Genomic DNA, 18755 nt, shown 5'->3' on the forward strand with positions numbered 1-18755 from the left:
AAACACGCAATTGTAAGTTAACTGCAAGTTGGCAAACTTTGTCTGCATCTGTCAGAATTAAATTCTAGTGAACAACATTCCTGGAAACATGACCCAAACATCCCACAAACATGACCTGAAAACTACAATGTTGTGAACAGTTTTATTCTGTCAATCCTTACTACAAGATTCTGAGTTGATGTAAGTTCCCACTGGTCAGCGGCATTTATGTTTATGATTTTCATTGTGAAATGACAGAATGGAAGAACTGTATGTTTCTTTTGCGTTGTATTTATTTGACTGTGAAAGAAGCTCTGCATGGCAGAATTGGCAGAACTGTGCAAAAAATGAGCAAAACAGGAGAAAAAGTGCAGACTATATTTACTGGACAAATCCTCCATGACGTCACATTTTTTTAAAGAGTAGTTTTGAAGCTCAGGTTCTTGTTTGTCTTTTGTTCAGGTTCACCATAGTAGATCCAATTCAGATCTGTACTGGGATTTAGCACAAGTTTTATACTGATGGTCCTTCCTGACGCAACTCCAGTTAGAGAAACATACAGAAGAAGAGGGTTTTTTTTTTTTACCATGGGTAACCAACGAAAGCCCTAAGGTTATTTCTAGAAGGGCCCATGGTACATGTCTGTTACTCCTCCCAAGCACGCCTGTTGATTGTGGCAGTTGGGAGCTTGGCTGCAATTGTGAAGCGAACCCGTATCGCTGGCATTCCAGTCCAACATGGAATCCATTACGCCACCACCTCCCTCCCACTCCATACAGCCCGTGGTCTTCCCAAGTCATCTCCCAGCCTAGTACTAATCTGGACCTACCTACCCTGCTTCAAAGATGAGATCTGATGTGATCAGATGTACACAAAGTAAACTGGCTACTTTGAAGCCAAAATGGGGCAGCTCCAAATGTTGCCATCTTGTCAGTGGTTAACTCCACCTAACCTCTTGCGCAACCCCTAAATATGTGAAGAGGTGGAGCACGGACATAACCTGGGTGGGAATTAATCCAAAAAGACAGAATAACTCTGATTCAGGTGTTGCATTAACAAAAATATTTGTGGACTGGGAGGTGGTTGGCTTGGGTGCAGGTATTATAAATTATGGCTGACATATTGTCTGAGCAACTGTTGCACCATCAGTGTATCTAATGTCACCAAACTACTTAATTTGTGCACATTTGGTGCTAAAGGTGCTGATACTATACTAATAAAAATGGAAATACTGCAGCTACAACTTCTTTGATGGTCTGTACAAAATGCTTAAGGTGCGTTTACACATAAGCAAGACGCGTTACGAATGTCATTTTTCTGTCATTCGTGACACATTCCTGACATTCTTAATGTGACGTAACACATCTGAATAGGTTTCTTAATAGTGCGTGCTGGTGCGTGATATTCTTGATATTCGTGGAGCATGTTTTTGCCTGTCAAAAAATCCTCCACGAATGTCATATACCACACTCATTTCATCTCACGTCGTGGAGGTCGCAACTGAGCGTACTGATCCGTCTTGATGAGTAGTGCTCCTTAATAGAACGTGACAACGTTCGTAGTGGTTGCTGTGATGGTTCTTGGAGCCCAAACTGTCACGCGTTATTACGAAGTGACACGGAAACTGTCAAGTTTTGACACGACTTGTAACGCGGCGTCACATTTCACTGCGCGCCACGACGAATCAGTTTTCTGTCACGTGCGCACAATTAAACTCGGCTCCAAATGTCGTTCCACAGTTCCTGCTGAAGCTCCTCAGGACGCTCCTGCAGGTGTTCCACCTGCTGTTGTAACTGATGAGCGGGAGAACGAGTCTGAGCCAGAGGAGCGAGAGGAGACTCACGTGCAGCCAGACATCTCTGCACCTCCTCCAGTCCAGCGGAGGAAGAAGCGTGTGCACAATTAAACCCTGCTGCATCGCATTCAGTTTGATTGCAGACACCAAGTCGGCTAAAAGTCAAATTTCAGTGCTCTTCAGCGTGCTCCTGCAGGTGTTCCACCTGCTGCATGTGCCTGATGTTTGGGAAAATGCGCCAGACGAGAGCCGCATGAAGCCACACATCTGGCTCTGTCCTTCTCCTCCTCTCTGCGCCACTCCATGGCACAGAGCCCAACTACGCATGCAGTTACAAAGTTCTTCTGAAAAACTGGAACGATCTGAATTCGGTTGGATGAATATGGGTGTGTGTGGAGACAATTCACCTCTTTCACAACGTGACAGAACTTAACGATGCTCTGTTACGTGCAATCGCGTGCAATAGCGCGCGATAGCGCGTAACAACGTGGAACACTATTCTTGATCGTGCGTAATGGTTCCTGATAATTCTCCGGCAACACGTGCCATTAATCGTAACGTGTGGTAACAGGTTGCAGCAGTTCCTGAGGACACCTGACGCCTCTGCCCCGAATAATCACATTTGTGATCAGCGGCCAAGAATGTGTACTTCGTGGCATTCGTGACTTGTCGTCGTTATGTGTAAACGCAGCATTAGACGTACAGCCAATTCAACTGGGTCGAGTCCACATCAGATGGCAGCCTCTGCTGGCAGGTCCTTGACTCCAGCACACAGCTGTAACTCAAAACAACCATGCCCCTAGTTATTCATACCTTTCTGTTTGTGACAACTGTATGAGGGTGGTATATGTCTATATCTATAGATCTAGATAGATATAGACATATATCACACCCATGCAGTTGTCACAAACAGAAAAACTGGCCATAGAGACTTTTTTATTATCAGGTTTTAAGCATGTTTATTTCTGCTTTCAACATGGGGGACTATAGGGAGTGACTCGCTTTTGGAGACCGCCATGATTTGCCATTTCCATGTTGGCTTTATTTCTTAGCATCTGAGATTGTTGCTTGATAAAAATACAGAAATGGTTGCAAAATGCAAAATGAATATAAACTGTAAGGAATTAGCTGATGCACAGAAAGGATGGTTTTGCCCCAAAGCATGTAATTTGTTGAGCTGCTTGCAGAGTCTTAAAGCAGATGTTTAATTTTCTGTGCAAACGCATTCCCCTACAAAATGATCCCAGTCATTCTACAATGAGCCATACTCCCCAAAGTGATATGGGATAAATTCCTGTATATTCTGACAGTATTCTTCACACTTCTATAAATCAAAGAAAAAATAATATAGCAGTGTCAGTTTTTGTACTATTGTGCAGCCCTAGTCTGAGAACCAAATGTATCATAAGGCAGCAGACATGATCAAGGATATATATTTGGTGGTTTTTAAAAAAAAAAAAAAAAGCTTGGAGAGATGTGCAGTCTACCCTCAGGATTAGAGAACCCTGGAGATGGAGAGAGAGATAGACAGAGAGAGAGAGAGGAGGGGGAGGTTTTCACACTAAATGACTGGGACAGACGAGGGGGAGTGTGGGGAAGGAGACAGACAGAGATGTTATAGGAGTCTGGACAAATGGAAAACGATAGAAGGGAGCTCGAGGATGGATGAAAAAAAAATCACAAGGGAGGAGAGTCTGAGATTAAATAGTGATAGACGCGTTTAAAGGGCCATTTTGTGAGGCTGAGAGCAGACTTTGCTGCAAAGAGCTGAAGACACGAGACATTTAAAACGGTCTGGTGCAGAACTATCTGCTTATAAATTGAATCATTAAATAGGCTTTTTAATCCAAGACTGCGTTTAACAGCGCAGTACTCCAGAGGAGCCAGAAACCATCAGAAAATCAGTGAATACACAAGTGGCAAAGAGTGATCACATTTTATCATCTCAGTGTTGATTTCCATCAAAGAACCGCGGACAGGTGTGCAGACAGGTCCGCGATAAAAGACCTGCATGCCCAGGTTTGATATTTTATTCATGATTTAATGTCTCTGAAATGCAATCTTTATGCAAATAAGTAATTTGTGTGGAATAGCCCCATAACAAAAATATGACAATTAGGTGGTGAATGACTCTCTTTTAGGCAGTGGTCGGCACAATTCTGATAGCAGATAATTATCGAAGCTAATGTTTTTGTTAGTGGATTAGCTTTTCAGATAAATTTTAAAACCATCATCGGACCAATTATCTTCCGATAAATTTAGTTCCGATCACTTTCAATCCGATAACATTTTCTTTGCTGGTAATGTTTAACAGTAAAAAACGTTTGTAAACCCTAAAATCAAACATTTTAGTCTGTTTATGGTGTGTTTATAGAGGGTTTTCAATCACATGACCGATTTGCTGCAGGACAGGTGCCGTCTCCATTCTGGATTACAAGGACCCTGGCGCGTGATAGAAAAATGGAAAGAATGTCCGGTTATTACGAGGCTTTAAATCCTCGAGATAAAGCTATTTATCATGATAGATGTGTAGCAGTTGGTTTAATAGATCCGTATCTTGTACCAGATAGTGAATTTAGTGGTGATGTAACAAACTGGCCGACAGTGTCACACTGCGATATTGTGAACTAGGAAGCTGCCGACCAGGTCAGCCTTGCCAGCCTCCTGCAGAGCATCACAGTGGAGCTCTGAAGGTGGAGGTCGTCTTGAAGTCCTGAGCGATTTCTCTCACCAGGCGCTGGAAGGGCAGCTTGCAGATCAGCAGCTCGGTGCTCGAGGACCACAATGTAAATAAGCATCTGTATTGGAAGCATTCTTGTGTTATCCTCAGCAGTATTTTTATGTATTCTTATATAATTTTATTGCCGAATAAAATAAAATAAAATTCTGGGAGCAATGGATTTCTGGTAGTGGCGGATCTCTCTCAGTGCCACGGTGCCGTGAGGTTTCTTCACACCGACGTTGAAGCTTCTGCAATTGTTTGCCAAATGCACGTAGTCTAACACAACGACCACCGCATCGTAATCCAGAATGGCCGCGGGACACAAAATGACATGACCGATATGTCACATGAAAACCTTCTATACCCACTGAGCAGACTGGCTGCCTGTCGCTTGATGATGACTTCATCACTAAGCGCAAAACGTAATTGGCCGGTCGTCGCAGGGAGCATTGTGGGTAGTGTAGTTCAGGTTCACTTTGGATGTTACAGTGACTTGTCCACTTGACAAAAAAACAAAACAGGCTACTTTTAACATTTTTTTATTTTATTTCTTTGTGGCTGTAATTTAATCGCCAAGACTCGGTGTGGGAGAGGAGCTCTCATGGCGCAGCTGTGTGTACAGAGGAAGGGACTTTTCTTCACGTTTCAACACTGTTTTGGATTTTAAAAAAAGACGCTTTATGTGGATTATTTATTCAGATGAATCCCACTGAAACTAACACATAAAAATTTATATTTACTATGTGTATTTTACTCTGCCAATTAATGGATGTATTTCGGTTGTTTAAGACACAGGGCTGAAAGCTTGTGAAAAAAGCGGCAGCTTTTAGTTCATAAATGACGGTGTATCTAATTGTTGTGAAAGTGTAGTGACACGGACCCACAACAGGGGGCGCAAATGAACGGTCAATAGATGAGCCAAAAAGTGACAATTTAATGTTGTGAAATGTGCACAACGAATATACAGACAATCTCAGAATATGATTACAGTCAATCCACAAAGGTGACGTGTGGGCAGGCTCGAGGACAGAAGACATCTGTCCTGAGAAGGGCCGGAACCACACGATTTCTGCCACCACCGAACCTGGTGAATACTGGAGCCGCCAAATCCCGAATTCCCAGGTGATCACCGTCTCCGACTGTCGGATCTGGTACTGCTGGCGAGAACAAAGACAGTCAAGTGTGGGTGTGTGTACACCCAGTAACAACAACGGTGGGAATGCCACCTCCACCTCTCACTCAATATGTGATGAGTACCGCAGTGATTCCTCAGGGGAAAAGAGTGCCGTCCTGCACTCACTCAGCTTCCACAGATAGAGGAACCGGTACTCCTGCAAACACTCACAATATACAGATATATTGTAACACAAAACGGCTGAGGATATTACCTTCAATGAAGTACGATATCTCGGCGATGAGGTGGAGATGACGTCTGGGTTTTATGGAGTGAGGTGATGAAGAATGAGTGACAGCTGTCAGGAAGTAATGAGTAACAGCTGTCACCGGCTGTGTCCGTGGCGGCAGCGCCCTCTCGTGCCTGAAGCCCGCACTTCAGGCAGGACGCCCTCTGGTGCTGGGCCAGCAGTACCTCCTCTTCTGGCGGCCCACACAACAGGACCCCCCCCTCAACGGGCGCCTCCTGGCGCCCGACCAGGTTTGTCGGGGTGTCGGTGGTAGAAGTCGGCCAGGAGGGTCGGATCCAGGATGAAGCTCCTCTTCACCCAGGAGCGTTCTTCGGGTCCATACCCTTCCCAGTCCACCAGATATTGGAACCCCCGGCCCATTCGACGGACGTCCAGGAGCCGGCGCACTGCCCAAGCCGGCTCCCCGTGAATGATCCGGGCAGGAGGCGGCGCCGGACCGGGAGCACAGAGGGGTGAGGTGTGGTGAGGTTTGATCCTGGAAACATGGAAGACCGGGTGGATCTGCAGTGAAGCTGGGAGCTGGAGCTTCACCGCGGCAGGGCTGAGGACTTTGAGGATACGGAAGGGGCCGAAGAACCTGTCCATCAATTTTGGAGACTGTACTTGCAGGGGGATGTCCTTCGTTGACAACCACACCTCCTGCCCGGGCTGGTATGCAGGGGCCGGGGACCGCCGGCGGTCTGCATGGGTCTTGGCCCTCGTCCGGGCTTTCAACAAGGCAGAACGGGCAGTGCGCCACACCCGACGGCACCTCCGAAGATGGGCCCGGACCGAGGGCACACCGACCTCTCCCTCCACCACGAGAAATAATGGGGGCTGGTACCCCAAACACACCTCAAATGGGGAGAGGCCGGTGGCAGAAGACACCTGGCTGTTATGCGCATACTCGATCCAGGCCAGATGGTTACTCCAGGCCGTCGGGTGCGCGGATGTTACGCAGCGAAGGGTCTGTTCCAGTTCCTGGTTGGCCCGCTCTGCCTGTCCGTTCGTCTGTGGATGGTACCCGGACGAGAGGCTCACGGTGGCCCCCAGTTCCCTGCAGAAGCTCCTCCAGACGTGTGAGGAGAACTGGGGACCACGGTCAGAGACGATGTCGGTGGGTATCCCATGCAGACGGACGACATGGTGGACCAGGAGCTCTGCTGTCTCCTGGGCTGTTGGGAGCTTCGGGAGGGCCACGAAGTGGGCCGCCTTGGAGAATCGGTCCACTATCGTGAAGATGGTGGTGTTGCCCTGGGACGGCGGGAGGCCCGTGACGAAATCCAGGCTGATGTGGGACCAGGGGCGATGAGGCACCGGTAATGGCTGGAGAAGTCCTTGGGACCTTTTATGGTCTGCCTTGCCCCTGGCACAGGTGGTGCAGGCCTGGATATACTCCCGGACGTCGGCCTCCATAGACGCCCACCAGAAGCGCTGCCGGACAACTGCCACGGTCCTTCGCACCCCTGGATGACAGGAGAGCTTGGAACCATGACAGAAGTCCAAAACTGCAGCTCTGGCCTCTGGTGGGACGTATAAACGGTTCTTCGGACCTGTTCCTGGGTCCGGGCTCCATGCCAGGGCCTCCCGGACGGTCTTCTCCACGTCCCAGGTGAGGGTGGCCACGATAGTGGACTCCGGCAGGATGGGCTCCGGTGGATCCGACAGTGCAGTTTTGACGTCCTCTTCGTGTACCCGGGACAAGGCATCCGACCTCTGGTTCTTGGTCCCGGGGCGATAGGTGATCCGGAAGTCAAAACGCCCGAAGAACAGTGACCAGCGGGCTTGCCTGGGGTTCAGCCGCTTGGCGGTCCTGATATACTCCAGGTTCCGATGGTCAGTGAAAACCGTGAACGGCACAGACGCTCCCTCCAACAGGTGTCTCCACTCCTCAAGAGCCTCTTTCACCGCAAGGAGTTCTCGATTGCCGACGTCATAGTTCCGTTCAGCCGGGGTCAACCTGCGTGAAAAGTAGGCACACGGGTGAAGAACCTTATCGGTCTCTCCGCTCTGGGACAGCACGGCTCCTATCCCTGAGTCAGAGGTGTCCACTTCAACCATGAACTGGCGGCTAGGGTCGGGCTGCACCAAAACTGGCGCAGTAGAGAACCATCGTTTCAACTCCTTGAACGCGGCTTTGCACCGATCCGACCAGGTGAAGGGGACTTTTGGAGAGGTCAGGGCTGTCAGGGGGCTAACTACCTGACTGTAGCCCTTAATGAACCTCCTATAGAAATTAGCGAAGCCGAGGAACTGTTGCAGCTTCCTACGGCTTGTTGGTTGGGGCCAATCTCTCACCGCCGCAACCTTGGCCGGATCAGGGGCGACGGAGTTAGAGGAGATGATAAACCCCAGGAAGGACAAAGACGTGCGGTGAAACTCGCACTTCTCGCCCTTCACAAACAGTCGGTTCTCTAACAACCGCTGCAGGACCTGACGTACATGCTGGACATGGGTCTCAGGATCCGGAGAAAACATGAGAATATCGTCCAGATATACGAAGAGGAATCGGTGCAGGAAGTCCCGCAAGACGTCGTTAACCAAGGCTTGGAACGTCGCGGGGGCGTTGGTGAGGCCGAACGGCATGACCAGGTACTCAAAGTGACCTAACGGGGTGTTAAATGCCGTCTTCCATTCGTCTCCCTTCCGGATCCAAACCAGGTGATACGCATTTCTAAGATCCAGCTTAGTAAAGATTTTGGCTCCATGCAGGGGGGTGAACACGGAATCCAACAATGGCAACGGGTATCGATTGCGAACCGTAATCTCATTCAGCCCCCTGTAATCAATGCATGGACGGAATCCGCCATCTTTCTTGCCCACAAAGAAGAAACCTGCCCCCATTGGGGAGGTGGAGTTCCGGATCAGCCCAGCAGCTAATGAGTCCCGGATGTAGGTCTCCATTGATTCGCGCTCAGGTCGTGAGAGGTTGTACAGCCTGCTGGACGGGAACTCAGCGCCTTGAACCAAATCAATGGCACAATCGTACGGACGGTGCGGGGGAAGGGTGAGTGCCAGATCCTTGCTGAAGACGTCAGCAAGATCGTGGTACTCAACTGGCACTGCCGTCAGATTGGGAGGGACTTTGACCTCCTCCTTAGCCTGTAAATCGGGAGGAACCGAGGATCCTAAACACACCCGATGGCAGGTTTCGCTCCACTGAACCACCACCCCAGCGGCCAATCAATCCGGGGATTGTGCTTCAACATCCATGGGATGCCCAAAATCACGCGGGAGGTAGAAGGAGTTACAAAAAACTCAATCTCCTCCCGATGGTTTCCAGACACCACCAGAGTTACTGGTTGTGTCTTGTGTGTGAGTAAAGGGAGGAGGGTGCCATCTAGTGCCCGCACCTGCAATGGCGAAGGAAGCGCCACCAGAGGGAGCCCTACCTCCCTTGCCCATCTGCTGTCTAGCAGATTCCCTTCTGACCCCGTGTCCACCAGTGCTGGGGCTTGAAGGGTTAAATCCCCGCTCAGGATTGGGATTGGGAGTCGTGTGGCAATCTCTGTGTGTCTCACTTGAATGTTTTGACCCCCCCTTAGCCCAGTCTCTAAGGGCGAGTGTTGTCGTTTTGGCCGTTTGGGGCAGTTTCTCTGTGTGTGCTCAGTTGAGCTGCAGAGAAAACACTCTCCACGGATCAACCTCCTCATTTTGGCCCTGTGCGTTTCCCTAACAACGTCAGCAGGGGGAGCTGTTGCCCCACAAAGCGCTGCGGCTGTGGAGCGTGGGGAGGGCGGCCCCTTTTCAAACCCGGAAGGGAGAGGGGCGGCGCGTATCCGGTCACGTCCTTCGCCTCGCTCCCGACGGCGTTCCTCCAACCGATTGTCTAACCGTATAACGAGATCGATAAGCCCATCTAAATCCCGCGGTTCCTCCTTAGCTACCAGCTGCTCCTTCAGAACCAACGACAGTCCGTTTATGAAGGCGGCGCGGAGCGCAACGTTATTCCAGCCGGACCTCGCAGCCGCGATGCGGAAGTTGACTGCATAAGCGGCTGCGCTCTCGTGTCCCTGTCTCATTGACAGCAGCACAGTTGAAGCGGTCTCTCCTCTGTTAGGGTGATCAAACACTGTTCTGAACTCCCCCACAAACCCAGTGTATGCTGATAACAATCGTGAGTTCTGTTCCCAGAGCGCCGTAGCCCAGGCGCGTGCTTTACCCCGAAGCAGAGCAATCACATAAGCTGTTTTACTAGCATCTGACGCGTACATGACGGGACGTTGTGCGAAGACGAGCGAACACTGCATAAGAAAGTCCGCGCACGTCTCCACACAACCTCCGTACGGCTCAGGAGGGCTTATGTATGCTTCAGGGGATGGTGGGAGGGGTTGTTGAACCACCACTGGAACGTTCATATCCTGCACAGGGTCGGCAGGAGGACGAGCTGCAGCAGCGCCCTGAGCGCTCGCCGCCATCTGCGCGGAGAGAGCTTCCACCCTGCAGTTCAGGAAGATGTTTTGCTCAGTCATTTGATCCAACCGAGCCGTAAAGGCGGTGAGAATGTGCTGCAGCTCACCAATCACGCCTCCTGCAGACGCCTGCGCTCCCTGCTCTCCCATTGGTCGTTCAACAGCCGGGTGACGCCCCTCGGAGTCCATGACGCTGGCCGAGATATCCTGTTGTGAAAGTGTAGTGACACGGACCCACAACAGGGGGCGCAAATGAACGGTCAATAGATGAGCCAAAAAGTGACAATTTAATGTTGTGAAATGTGCACAACGAATATACAGACAATCTCAGAATATGATTACAGTCAATCCACAAAGGTGACGTGTGGGCAGGCTCGAGGATAGAAGACGTCTGTCCTGAGAAGGGCCGGAACCACACGATTTCTGCCACCACCGAACCTGGTGAATACTGGAGCCGCCAAGTCCCGAATTCCCAGGTGATCACCCTCTCCGACTGTCGGATCTGGTACTGCTGGTGAGAACAAAGACAGTCAAGTGTGGGTGTGTGTACACCCAGTAACAACAACGGTGGGAATGCCACCTCCACCTCTCACTCAATATGTGATGAGTACCGCAGTGATTCCTCAGGAGAAAAGAGTGCCGTCCTGCACTCACTCAGCTTCCACAGATAGAGGAACCGGTACTCCTGCAAACACTCACAATATACAGATATATTGTAACACAAAACGGCTGAGGATATTACCTTCAATGAAGTACGATATCTCAGCGATGAGGTGGAGAAGACGTCTGGGTGTTATGGAGTGAGGTGATGAAGAATGAGTGACAGCTGTCAGGAAGTAATGAGTAACAGCTGTCACTTCCGGCTGTGTCCGTGGCGGCAGCGCCCTCTCGTGCCTGAAGCCCGCACTTCAGGCAGGGCGCCCTCTGGTGGTGGGCCAGCAGTACCTCCTCTTCTGGCGGCCCACACAACATCTAATACCGAGATACAGTAAATTGTGACTTCTAATACTGTGTTTTACTGCTTTTGAAAGATGATGACATCGTTTGGGGTTTTATTTTTTTATTTATTCATTTTTCGTGCATTCTTTGTGTTTGTGATCCTTGAATTTACCCAGCAGCCCCTGCGGTGCTTAAAGTGAAACTGGTTTATCAGAAGCCGAAGCTGATGTGGCCGTGTCCAAATCAATACTAATAGTTATTGTCATCTGTAATAAAGATACATTTTTTTAGCAGTTTATCGGTTTATCGTCATAAAAGATAACTTTTCAGTTATCTGATTAATGGTTATCAAAGCTAACTTTTTGGTTAGCTGTACCCACCACTGCATTTAGGGCATCCTATTTAGACCTGATCATCACCACTGTTGGTTCAGCAAATGGTCAGGATAGCTGATTTAGGTCATTGTATTCTTTGTAAATCCCAGACAAACAATCTCAATATTGCGTTCACATTTTATCAGTTTGTGGCAGATGGTAAATTGGGTGCTGCATTGTTTTCAAAGGTACTATGATGGAAATATTTCAACCTTTTTCTGCTTGCTACAGCAACAAGTACAAACTGAATTATACATGATAATGACAGTACACTGCTGTATGCATACATGCATGTCCTCTGAGCCCGACTGTCCTCACCTCCTTCTAAAGAGGAACAATAGAGAGTGTACTAACCAGTAGTATCTCTCTGTGGCATGAAAGTTGTAGCCTTGCAGAGAGGAAAGCACTGGGGAAGGTTTTGAGGGCAGCAGAGAAAATTACTGGGCCAGACTGCCAACCATTAGTGAACTGGCAGAACAGCGCTGCTTGTCCAGGGCAAGAAGGACAATCGGGGACACTTCATGTCCTTTAAACAATCTGTTTTCCCTCCTCCCCTCAAGTAGACAGTACCATAGCCTGAGGTGCAAAACATGCAGATTCAGGGACAGCTTTTACCCAACCACCAGAAGACAGTTAACACTCTGGGGTCCGAGGGCATTTTTTGGACAGTTCACTCGCCTGGCATAAATGTTTTATTATTGCTGTTAACAGCTCTCCCTGCATCCCACAATCAAGTTTTATATCTCTTTTTTTTTCAGGACAACCTGTGCTTTCAGAATATATATGTTTTTGTTGTGTTTTATAAGTGTAATAAAGGTTTACAATCAAAAATAGGCAAGGAAAAAATAAAGCAAAAAATAATTTTCCACACACATTTATTCAAAACACACAGCAAACTATAATAAACAACTGTTTTGACACTTTATAAAGGTAATTTGACATCTTGTGTGAAAGACTGAACAACAAAAAGGTTCAAACAATAAACACAAATGCACATTTTGAACAATATATACAAAATGGTCTATGCATTTTGTTGTCCATTGATATGATAAACAGTGCTTTATGCAGAGAAAGCAACAGAGTTATCCAGTAACATTCACATGCAAACTAGTGGAGCAATCCTGATAGTTACACACTCTTTGTTTGAGCATGTGAGATTGTCATCAGAGGCTCTCCGTGTGCTCCTGCTTTCACTGATCATTGTGCGTAATGGTGCAGGGTGCACTGCGTATATACTAATAGTATGTGCTCATTGGAGCACCCAGGGGGCTATTCAAACGGGCCAACTAGTACCACATCACTCCTGAAAACAATCTTTGGCTTTTCACGTGAGGTAAATCTGCCCTACAATTGGATTTTGGAAAACCATGTGACGGTGAACTAATTCCGATTGGACACTCACATTGCGCACGTCATCACACAGCTTTTATGAGGAGTACAAAGATAGCCGAGGGCTGGCTCGAAAGTCAGCGGAGTTAACGTTTCAGCAAAAAAAAGTAAGTCTCTATGTCATATCATTCAAAAGTAAAAACGAAGTCCCTTCGGCTGCTCCCTTGTTTGCACTCGGGGTCGCCACAGCAAATCCGAGTTGGATCTGCATGTTGAATTGGCATAGGTTTTACGCCGGATGCCCTTCCTGACGCAACTCCACATTACATGGAGAAATGTGGCAGGGGTGGGATTTGAACCTGGAACCTTCTGCATTGAAACCAAGCGCATTAAATACTTGGCCACCACCCCTATCTCATATCATTCAAAAGTTAAATATAATTTAGTAAAGCTTGGTCTTAGCCATCGTATACCCCAGAGGGTTGGGTACAAATCAATAGAGAGAACTGTGCAATATAGAATGTAGGATATACAAGACAGTGTAGCAAATTTTATCCTTGTAGCATCTTCATATGTGCAATATCCCATGTCCTTTATTTATCTATTGTATGTTGTGTATATACAGATACAGTTATAATAAATAGTATTTTTTAAAACCCTATCTATCATCATCACACACCTTGAACTTTTATTCTGTGTTTTTATTTATTCGTGCAGTGCATCGATATTTTGTTCTGTGACAACATTTGTGATGTTTTTCACTGAATGACAATAAAAACGAGATTACTCTGAATCTTGCTGTGTGCCAGGTTGCAACACTGATTCAGTGTCATCTGGAAAATATGCTTTTATGTCGGGGACAAACTTCATTTCTTTGCTGCGGGCAGCAAGTAAGTCACTAAACCAAACAAGCGATTGCCACAGGTTTGGTAAGAAGGAAATCATTTTCTCCCTCCTTCATTTGAGAAATTGGAATGTCTCAGAAGAGACTAATTGCTTACTTTAATGATATGTGATTCTACCAGAAGGCATGATGTGCAATGCTCTGCAAACTGTGCAAAAACTGTTTCCACTCCAGGTTTCTGATGCTGGAATGTACCACTATCGTGCATGGCAGTGCTGAAGTGTGAAAGGAAACAGCCTTATATCTGGCTCCAAATGTTCCTCAGGATGACACAAAGGTGCAGCAGCACAAAGTTTTCTGTGATTACTAGTGCAAATATGGGATTAAGGGAGGTAGTCGGTCAGTCAGTGCGTCTGCAATATTTCTGCAAGTAACTGTAAAAACTACTGGATATTACGATCTGAAATTTGGGGCTGTGATAGATACAGGTGAGGACCAGACAACCTTCTATTTTGGAACACAATGACATCTTTTAACATGTACAGTGACTATAACATAAACACACATGCCTGTCAAGGTGCTTGTGAAGCCTTGTTGCAAAACGCAGAGTCTGTTATCTATAATACAAACCAGCCTTATTTCTGATAAGATGCTGAATGATGGATGCTGTAGGTTCACTCACCTGTTATGACCCTCTGAGCCTCATATGGTTCCATGTAGCCATTGTTCTCACATGGAACAGGCCCAAGATTTGGTTCTGTCCGGTGGGCCAATCGAGCATCAAATGGGTCTGAATAATCAGTGTCCCCTGCCAGCGGAGCAGATGGCACCACCTAAAGGACAAAGTGCACACTTACTGACAAAGAAATAAAATAATATTGACACACAACCTGAACTTGTGGTGTCTGGCAAACAAAATAACTACATCTCCAGCATTTTCTGACTATGTACATATTTGTATATGTATATATTCCATTGCTTATTTTATATTTTATTTATTATTGTTTAATCTGTATATAGAACTGCTGTTTGCACAATTATTTTCAGGACAGTTGCAATGAAATTCCATTCTAATGTACATGATATGGATACAATCTGAGTGACAATAAAGTCTAAGTGTATTAACAAACTAGTGCACATGCAGACCCTGCACTGACTGCAGCCTTTAAATATGACATTTCATTCCCTTGTGTGGTGTCTTTCTTTTGACATGGATGGAGTCCAGAAAAGTGTTTAAAACAAGTTTTGAAAGAGTCCGGAGCAATGCTTTGAGTTATTAGCACTAATTTTTTGAACCAGCAAAAAGTTGTGACACTATCCCCAGCCAAACGTTCTGTCTCTTGTTTAATTCTGGTTTTACTTTCCCATTCTGCTGTATATTTTGTCTTGAATCTGCTCAACTATTGATGTTGTCCTCTTGATATGGTGTTTGAAACAGTTTTTGAAATACTCCATATCATTTGCCATATCCCAAGCCACACATTCTATCTATAGTTTAATTCAAGATTTATTTTCCTGTTTCCTATTTTCTTGTCTAGAGTTTGCCAAAGTTTCTCACTGTTTTTGCTAGCTTCGGAGCTGTGCGGAATGCATGCCCAAGAAGCAGAGAAGCTAAATGTAAGGTTTAACCACAGCTGTTCATAATTTTTGACAAGTTATCCAGCGTCCACTAACCCTCCATAATAACTTAACGGATGCTCCTGAATCCAGACACTCCCACTAAGCATCCAGCAGGTGTCAGCATCCCTATGGGATATTAGGCAATACAAATTTGCTCTTGAATCAATGTGGTACACCAAAGTTCATTTATCTTTTATGACGATAAATACTCATGTCCTCATTATATGCTCTTTTAAGTTATAAGATGATAGCATTTGTTGTTTGTGAGTTATAATCTACACAATCTGTATGGGATGGACTCACTCACTCGCTCACTCATCTATATTTTTGCCATCCAAGACCTGTTACTAGGACAGCGAAACCGGTGTCTGGCAGGCACGTGCAAAGAGGCACTGATGAAGGAAAGATGACTTTGACTTCCGTCTGTTCAACATTTCATGCAAGTGTGACAAACACACTTCCATGACTTTTTCTCTCCTTTACAATTAGAAAGCAGCGCTGCCCAGACAATAGCTCATCAGTGTTGGAGAGCTTCTAACAAGCCATCACATCCTGACTGATTGGCATATAATGTTTGGTTACAGAGATTTTTTTTTTTTTTTTTTTTTTTGGAGAATATTAATCATAACTGATTTTGTTTTTCAGATGTAATTATTCCACTGTGATTGTGAATCAAAAGGCAAATATTATAGTAGTATTCCAAAAGGCTCAGAGCTGCAGTTCAATTTTGGAGCTTTTGACAAGAGCGCTATTTCTGATATTATTTTGCCCCATGAAAAGAAATGTTTTAAAGCCAAAGAATAAAGTCCAAGCTGGTTATTTGGATGATTTGGAGCATTTGTTCCCTCATACAGGAACAGGATGGAAACACTAGTCAGTTGGCAGAGTGACAGCGACATAGTGACAGAACCACACGTGCACACACACAAGCACATACCTAAAAATGTATTCAGCCTTGACAAAAGGTGCTGTCTTCATACAGTATGTGTCAAGAAAATAGCTGCTGCAAGGCGCGTTTCTCAAATTTTGCTAAACGTACACTCACCTTCACAAAATTAAATCCTAATCCCATGTTGATTCTGTAACAGGTTATTGATGCACATGAATCTGCAATGTTAATTGGAGTGCGGATGTTCCCACAGAGTCTGGGAAATTAATGAGTGCTGGAGGATTGAGCAGAGAAGAGAGATGCTGAATTGACTTGAGACTCAATATGCGTCATAACTTTTGCACTTTTTTATGAGTGGAGACTTCATGATGGAAAGCATAAAACAAAAACACTCACCTTAACTTAGATAAATCAATGTGCAGTCAATTTCTTCTTAAAGGTGCAATCTAAGATGTTTCCTTGACTTCAATTACTTCATGAGCATTAATATTTTAATCGTGTTTTCTGCAGCTGAACATGCACAGATGTACTGCAATCCAGGTGACACCAGCAGAAATGGAACATGAATTATACCCCCCCTGTGCACACTTGTATTGGCACATGGTTTGCTGTATATGGCCCCAACATGTGCTCAAATGGGGGTCTTGCTCAGCTTGCAAAACCAAACCCTATTTATTATTTATGGGAAGACATAAACTCGTGGGACTGTGATGCTCCTCTGACTCAGAGATGTGCTTAAGTCGTCAATAATTCTTTTTTCCATCTTGAGTTGCAAATTCTGGTGGCGCTTGGACCTAATGATATGTGTAAACAATGCATTCCGGTGACACATTTATCAGTGATATTCTTATGGCTCAATAAAACTGTCCTGGTGACTGAAAGCGGAATCAGAGGTAAATGGAATAGTGTTTATTCTCCTCACCCGTTGCACTACACAACAAACGTAAAAATCTTCACTTTTTTATCACCTGTTCCTGTTGAAAGAAAGAGACTGAGGCTCTTACAGGCTCTTGCTGGTCCTCTAAAGAGATGGCACTGAGGAGGATCTTGGTGCGCCCCAGCTCCTGTGAGTCTACTTTGATTAGTCTGTGTTTGGGAGATTTCATGTCCAGGCTAGAGGACTTCATGGGGGATCCATACACAGGGGTGGCGGGCTCAGAAGTCCCAGGCTCACTTCTCAATCGTTTTTCCGAGTCGTCATAGGGATCCTCGAAGTCTAGGTCCCTCTGGAGGCGGTACGCCTTGAGGATCTCGCTCTCTGTGTAGTCTGGTGTGGGTGGCTGTGGAGGCACCTTCCTGCTGCCAAAGCTCAGGTAGTCTTTAAGCCACTTGGCCATAGCAACTGTGCTTCCAAATGCTATGGTGTGCTGTGGAGTGAGGAACCTGCAGGGTGAGGTGGACAGGGAGGGGGGGTTAAGGTCTGAAACCCAATTCTGTTTGCAGCCAGAAGGAAATGGGATCAGACTGTGGCAGGTACAACCAATCAAAATATTAACGTTATTTACTTTATAAGAAAACAATCTACACGTTATAATCATCATATCCGGGTATATATAGTGGGGAAACGTGCAGGAGACACAATCAGCGCGTCTGCATGCGCAAAACTGCAACAGCTGGACTTTACGCACCGCACTCCTTTTGTTTTACGCATGAGCTACTGGCATCTGTACTTTGCCCAAAGATAACAACCACACTCAGGCAATAAAGTCCGACACAACTGCTGATTCTAAAAAGCAAACACAATGAGTGAAACATAATATTCCAAGGAAACATAACTTGCATTCAAATCAAACTTAATTATTGCCTCTTTTTTGGGTTTTATTTACGCGCAGTACACACTTGCGAAACACCAAAAGGGAACTGAAAGTACCTCTTTCATTAAATATATTTTCAAAGAATGACCAATTAAACGGGTTTAAATGCCACACTGACCGACCTTATTCAGTCCTTCAGCCACTTTGGAAGCTTTACTCCGCGTTTCCTCATGTCGTTTCTTCTCCCCACACTGCCAAGTAACAAAGCTTCGCAAACTGATCAGGTTTTTATTTTATTTATTCCTCGAAAGCGACCCAAAGGTGAAACATCGAAGATCTTCTGGCAGAGAAAAAAGAGCGGCGCAACCGTGAGAGTTGCGGTGAACAGTGAGAGCAGCGAGCAGCGGCGCGATGGAAGGGGAGGCGCTTCTCTCCCAGAGGAACATCCGCTCCTCTTTCACATCCATCCAAGCGTTCATTCACTCAAATATCTCCACATCACAGGGGGCTGCTGCCTGCAACACCACAAATTTACACTACAAAAATTAAATCACTAAATGGCACACTAGGAACTGAAAGTAGAAAAAGAAATCAGCTCATAGGAATGCGCTTTTGCATTATTTATTTGGATGACATCACCTGAGAATTCCCCATTTTGACAGCTTAACTCAAGCTTTTGAAAACAGTTATGCAGC

General features: G+C 46.2%; 1 protein-coding gene across 3 annotated transcripts in view; it reads right to left on the bottom strand.

The window, feature by feature from the left end:
* The window catches only part of LOC117518610 (SH2 domain-containing adapter protein D-like), an 88139-nt gene extending 69775 nt beyond the window's left edge, over positions 1–18364 (bottom strand). For 2 of the 3 annotated variants that reach the window (XM_034179794.1, XM_034179792.1), the window contains exons 1-3: positions 18239–18364; positions 17311–17689; positions 14480–14630 (exon numbers count right to left, since the gene is read on the bottom strand). In XM_034179794.1, coding sequence (XP_034035685.1) covers positions 14480–14630; positions 17311–17643 — 484 coding nt within the window. In that variant the 5' untranslated portion in view covers positions 17644–17689; positions 18239–18364. The remainder of the gene's footprint in view (positions 1–14479; positions 14631–17310; positions 17690–18238) is intronic. The other variant, XM_034179793.1, reaches the window with a different exon arrangement.
* Between the last annotated feature and the right edge of the window lie 391 nt (positions 18365–18755).

Source organism: Thalassophryne amazonica, chromosome 10 (assembly GCF_902500255.1).
Source record: "Thalassophryne amazonica chromosome 10, fThaAma1.1, whole genome shotgun sequence".
Lineage (NCBI taxonomy): Eukaryota > Metazoa > Chordata > Actinopteri > Batrachoidiformes > Batrachoididae > Thalassophryne > Thalassophryne amazonica.